The 6348-nt window shown below is 43.4% G+C and overlaps 1 protein-coding gene across 7 annotated transcripts in view; it reads right to left on the minus strand.

Moving 5' to 3' along the window:
- The window catches only part of Nfyc (nuclear transcription factor Y subunit gamma), a 68645-nt gene extending 64428 nt beyond the window's left edge, over positions 1-4217 (minus strand). For 3 of the 7 annotated variants that reach the window (XM_087215208.1, XM_087215209.1, XM_013068172.3), the window contains exon 1: positions 4029-4217. Coding sequence is in view for 1 of the 7 variants with exons in the window: in XM_087215201.1 (XP_087071327.1) it covers positions 3330-3345 (16 nt within the window). In the remaining 6 variants the exon portion in view is untranslated. Of the gene's footprint in view, positions 1-3208; positions 3685-4028 lie in introns of those variants that run through there. The other 4 variants (XM_087215203.1, XM_087215206.1, XM_087215201.1 and 1 more) reach the window with 3 other exon arrangements.
- Positions 4218-6348: the final 2131 nt, after the last annotated feature.

The raw sequence follows: 6348 nt of genomic DNA on the forward strand, positions 1-6348 counted from the left end.
ACAATGTAAGCACTCAATAAAAGATAGTAACTCTCAAATTTCTGAGTTTGATTCACAGATTCTTGAGACGTCAATTTCAAAATTACCTCTAAAAAGACATGTAGCATAGGCCCTCGTTTAACATATATATGCAAGTAAAACAAGGATATAGTTGGGCATGATGGCGTACATCTGCAATCCTAGCACTTTGGGAAGCTGAGGCAGGGGAAACTGAAGGAAAAAAAAAAAAAGATAAAACAGACTACCAGTCTCAAAGCTTGACAGGCACTGACAGTCTTAAGGCTTGCGCCTCCTGCTAAACCCAAGAAGGTCACTGTGCCCGAAAGATGAACTGCTGAAGTAACACCAGCCTAAACCTCCCTATGTCTTAAAGATAAACTGTAAAAGCAACATCTGCTGGTACCTCCCTACCCCTGTGCTAAGTTCTGCTTCTGTAAAATTCTGCTTGCTTCCCTGCTCTGCCTAAAGAGTAACATAAAAATGAAAACAAATTTGGAATCGGGGCTCAAACTCTGGAAGGTGACTTCCACTGAATCCTCCAGCTAGTGAATAAACCTGCCTTTGCTTTCCATTCTCTGAGTGCCACTCTCTCCCTTGTTCTGCCAGCCCTCCCAGGGCCGTAACAAAACCAAAGAGTGTGAAGCCAGCCTGGGCTACACAGCAAGTTCAAGGCTGGCCTGGACTACAGAGCAAGACCCTATGTCGAAAAACAAAGGGGGGAAGCAGTAAAAATTATCTTGTATCATCTCTGATATAATCAATCAGTTTTGATCAAATGAAAAATATGTAACCATAAATGAGATAGAATTATCTGATATGACAATTAAATAAAAATGACATACATAGTCTGTAACATAAAGCAATGTATGACTTCTGCTAAGAAGACAAAGGTGGGGTTCACAAGTTTCTAACTCAGACCTCCTGGAAGTTCAAGATTAATAGAGTAATCAATGTCAGATGTTAACAAGGCCCAGCAAGTTGCCATGAGTGTAAGGGACTCATGGGGTGCAAGTGGTCACTAGTATTAAGGAGCAGGCTGCCCAGGAAATGCATGCTGAATAAAAGATATATGTAATGCTTATTTTTGGAGCTTTGTCTAGACTTAGTAAAAGCAAAGAGAAACAAAGTTATAGAGGCCATAATATCATTCATATATATGGTTAACAACTGAGCCAAATGAGGCTGAGCTGACCAAAGTACAAAATTCACAACACATTCTATTTCCACTTATAGCTTTGCCTGTTTCTTTCACATGGCAATGTTACTGTAAATAAAAGACTGGCAGTAGGGAGTGCTTCATTTAATCAAATCAAGAGAAAGAAATTAAGATTTCCAATTCACTGCTCTCCCCTCAAAACCCTAAAGATTTCATGAAAAACTGGAATCAGAAATATTGTCATACTCAGTTTCAGTTTTACATATTGTTCAGGATAAACATATTCTAGACCCCTGTATCCCAGTTTGAAGAAAGCATCAGGTCTTTGAATAAGTCTGGATGTCTGGAGACTTCCTAAGGAATGAATGATGTTTGAAAAATCTCAATAGCAAGGTATTTACACTATGCAGGTGGTAGCTCCTCACTGCTTGGAATAAATTACTTCCATACACATAAAGACTATGTCAGCAATATTCTAAAGCCTAGTTTGAAAGAATGCAGATTCTTCAAGTTTCTGTACATTATTTTTCCCCTTTATCTATCTGGGTTCAAGAAAAATCCAGCAACTTAATTTTTGTGTTTTTTTGAGACAGGATCTTGCCATGTAGTTCAGGCTGGCCTTGAACTCACTATGTAGTCCAGCCTGGCCCCTTACTCGAGGTGATCCTCCTGCCTCAGGCTTCCAGTGCTGTGATTATAGGTATGTCCCACCTGGCTATCCAATTTATTTTGTAAATCATTCCTTTCACAACTGAAACATAACACTAGGATTTAAATAGCTAGTTGAAGAACCCATATTCCATATGGCTATAATTCTGTGGCTTGAATCTTCAAAAGAGTTACAATAAATTCTTTCTTGTTTTTGGTACTGGAGATCGAACTCAGGACCTTGCACTTTTAAGCAGGTGAGGTGCCACTGAGCTAAATCCCTGGCCCAACAAATTCTTATATATTCTCCCATTTAATACACTAAACACTCAGAAATCAAAGTAAGATGATCCAATTGGAAATATAAAAACTACCTGGGATCTTGACTAATCAGGTTTATATTGACAGTATGACATAGCAGATAAACAGGTTTTGTTTGGCATTGGGTGAGGTGAGTTTGAATTTCAGCTTAAGTGCTTACTGAGTGACATCCAGACAAGTTACTTAATGTCCCTGATCTTCAATTTCTCAACAATATAGGGATGATAATGCCAATCTAATAGGAGTGTGGTATTAAATGTGCTCCAAAATATCAAGTCCCCATTTTCTTTTACTGGCCCCTTATCTCTTAAAAATGTATTTGCAGCCATATAAAACTGACCAAATTTGAAACAGAAGCGTAATATCTACCTGCTAAAAAAATTTAGGACCACTTAAAGATAAGGAAAAACAAATTAGGAAAACACAGCAATTTAACATAAATATTTCTATGGCCACCACACTTTGGGAAAGCAAATGTAAAGCAATCTAAGTTACAGTTCAGTGGAAAAGAAATGTACCCAAGCTGACTACAACTTCACATTAGGAAAAACACTTTTGAAATACAAACCAGAAAGTGCTTAAAAGTACTGTAACTTAAGATAGAATCCAAGAAGATATGAGCTGGTTTATTTTCATTTGGAGCTGTTTATTTTTAAAAATTAAAAGTGCTTATGGGGATGGGTATGTTTTTTAGGCATATAGGAAAGGAAATAAATGAGCCAAGATTCAGAATCTCTGGTTAGCTCTCTCCCTCTTAAAGGGAAACCCAGCAGTATCCCTTCAATGAATGAATCACTGCCAAGTACCTAACATTTGCAGAAATATAACTGGAATCCCAACCCCAACCTATATCCCTTACAGGGCAGAAGATTTTCATTTAAAACTAGCAGCACAGTCCTAAGACCCAAAAATCTGTAACTTCTCCTATACTTCCCAAGTCTGAAAATGTTCCCCCAAATGCTTTCAATACCAGGCTTTTTCACTGTAGATCTGATACCGCTACTGCTTAAAGCTGTGCCTGTTAGGCTTGGCATTCTGTTACTAAGACCTGGCACACCTATCCAATAGGATCGCTCTATTTACCTGCTCCTCACATCACATCCCAGAAGCGTAACTGGGCTCCCAGGGCTCCACTAAAACCTCAGTGCTTCTAAATCCTTGATGTGATTCTATCTCTTGGGCTCTGACGCTCCTTCTTCCATACCATGCACTCGGATCATGGACTTCAGGGCCACACTGCCAGTCTAACAATCCTGGATCTCGAAGACCCTCTTGGCCAGCAACTTGGCTTTCGATGTTTCCACGCCTGGACCTCCAGAGGCTTGTAGGCCTCCATCCTGGGCAAGCGCGGAGGAGGGATAGAGGCTCTGGAAGGAATTAGGACTGTCCCCTATTCCGAATCATACCCCCAGACTACGTACTCCCGAAGTGTCTGCCAAGTCCTTACCCTCTCTTCCACCTTAAGACCTCTAGGGGGCTCCCCCCCATATTACTCCCCACACCAGCGCCAAAAGGGATCACCCTCCCCGCCGTCGGAGCCCAGGACGCGCGCATCCCCGCAGCCTCAGATTCTTTCACCAACACCACCCGCCCCGGCCAGCGCGACCAATAAGGTGCCAGGTCCGCGGCCTCCCTGCCACCGTCCAATCACGATCGAGCCCCCCCGCCGTCGCCTTCCGCCAATGGGAGAAAGCCCGCGGGCCTGGCCAAGGCGCACGGACCCCACGAGCACGGCGGCGGCAGCAGCGGGTCCGACGAGGACAAAACATGGCGGCAGCACGCCGGAGTGAGAGGCAGCAGCCGCCGCAAGGGGGAAGTGAGGTCCCCGTGGAAGGCGGGAAGCGTTGCCCCTCCCCCCGCCGCCGCCCCTCTCACCCTCCCATCGAAGCTCCCACACACTCACACGCCTCTAGCCTCTACAGCTGAGTCCACTGAAGACCAAAAGCCGCCCCCGCGCTCCTGCGGCGTCGGGCAATGCAGAGGCCCGGGCACAGAGGAGGGGAGGGGGAAGCGTGCGTCACGGAGAACGGAGCGCGCACGGAGCGGGGCCACAAACAAGATGGCGGCCACACCGTTTGCACCGTCTCCCCTTTCCCCTCCCCCTCCTTTGGCGCCTTGCTGCTCAGTGCACTGTAGTGCGCAGAAGCTGAGTTGCTTGAGGTCTCGCGAGAATTAGGAAGGGCCGTGGACAGGGTGAGGCGGAAGTAGAGCTGAGCGTTTTCTGACCCCGCCCTCTTCCAAGGGCTGCGGAGGCGTCGGCTGGTGACCTCCAAGGGTCTTTCGCTCCTCAAGGTTTGCTGCGGTGCAGGGGTTTTTGAGTTCTAGGAAATGAGTTTTGTGGGGGATTGTTTTGATAGAAGAGGGGACGAAGGAAGACTTGAGAAGAAAGATTGACCTAATAAAGTTTGCCATAGGCATTATAAATTCTTATGAATTTATTTTACAGGGCACTTAACACCAAAACTAAAACGTATGCTCTAGAATGAAGAACAATACTTTTCAAGAATGGTTAGCTAGTAACCTTATGTCGACACAGACTGTTTTTCTCATCTGAATGTAGAGTAAAAACTTCATCGAAAGCAATTGGAAACTACAGCTGCAATGAGCATCTTTTTCCCGTTTCTGTCATATACAAAACCACTTCATCCAAGGCATTAGTATAATTTCCATTTTATTTTTATTTGGGGGGGGGGTGTTGAGACAGGGTCTTACTATGTAGTTCAGGCTGGCCTTGAGCTCACTATGTAGCCCAGGCTGGCCTGGAACTCAGTGATCTCCTGCCTCAGCCACCTCCCTGCTGGGATTACAGCGGTGCCCCACCACACCCGGCCTTAGGTAAGAAAAACAATTTCATGGCCGGGGATATGGCTCAATGGTTTCGCCGCCTGCTGCACAAGCGCAAGGACCCGAGTACGATCCCTGGTACCAAAAAAAAAAAAAAAGAAAAACAAGTTCAAAAGGTTGAGCAACTTAATCAAAAAACCCCACAACTAGTAAAAGTCAGGCTGAATTTGAATAACTTTAAAACCTGCTTATGTATTTATCAAATGTGTATTGAACAGAATTACCTAGAGTGAGACACCTACTGCTAGGTAGTAAGCACAAAGATAAATGGGACTTTCTCTGCTAATAGTAACCTTGAATTTTTTTTTTTTTTTTTTTTTTTGAGATAGGGTCTCTTGCTGTGTAGTTCAGGGTGCCCTTGAACTCACTGTGTAACCCAGACTGGCCTCAAATTTGCAGTGGTTCTCCTGCCTCAGCCTCCCAAAGGCTGGGATTACAGGCGTGCACCACCCCTCCCAGCTCAGTAACCTTGAATTTGACAATCTTGAACTTTTTCTTGAAACTGCTGTTGCATGGATTCTCAACAATTAAATTAACACAATAACTACCCAGGGAGGCTGAGGCTGGAGGATGACTTCACCTCAGGAATTTCAGAGTAGCAGTATTTCCTTTCTTTGGGTTTTTTAACTCTGGTCATAAAGTAATTGAGCATGGTTGAATGGACCTTGTCCCTTGACTTGAATTCAGAAAAATGGTTCTCATCTCCAGCTTTAATAAATCTTACTGTAGGTGCTTAATATTTGATAAATGAATAAACAATGTAACCAGCTATAAAGCACCTCAATTTCTTTATCTGTAAAATGATCTAATCCTACCACCTGGAAATTTTGGGTTGAAATATGAGTGTTTTATAAATTAGAAAAGTGTTATAAAGAGATTAATGATAATCATGACATTCTCAGACATGAGAAATGACATTAAAAATGGAGACTCAAGGGGCCAGGGATTTAGCTCAGTGGTGCCGCCACCTGCCTCGCAAGCGCAAGGTGCTGAGTTCAATTCCCAGTACCAAAAAGAAAAAAGGAGACTCAAAATAAATAATGGGTTAAGAGCATAGAGAAATAAACTTAACTAGGAGGAGAAAGAAAGCTGTCTTGCTGCCCATGGTGATGAATGCCTGTAATCTCAGCTACTTGGAAGGCTGAGGCAAGAGGATCACAAGTTTAAGACCACCTGGGCAACTTGTTGAGACTGTCTCAGAAAAGGCTGGGAATGTGGCTCAGGGGTAGAGCACCCCTGAGTTCAATCCCTAGCACATACCTCCAAAATAAGAGAGAAGAAGCTATATTTCTACAAATATTGAATAATTATCACATATACTATGTTTGCAAAAGATGTTTCAAAGCAGTGGAATGAAAATAGAAAAAAAATGTAAGATG

Source organism: Heterocephalus glaber, unplaced genomic scaffold, assembly GCF_053883595.1.
Source record: "Heterocephalus glaber isolate CG9 unplaced genomic scaffold, H.glaber_assembly_v1.0 deba00001452, whole genome shotgun sequence".
Taxonomy (NCBI): Eukaryota; Metazoa; Chordata; class Mammalia; order Rodentia; family Bathyergidae; genus Heterocephalus; species Heterocephalus glaber.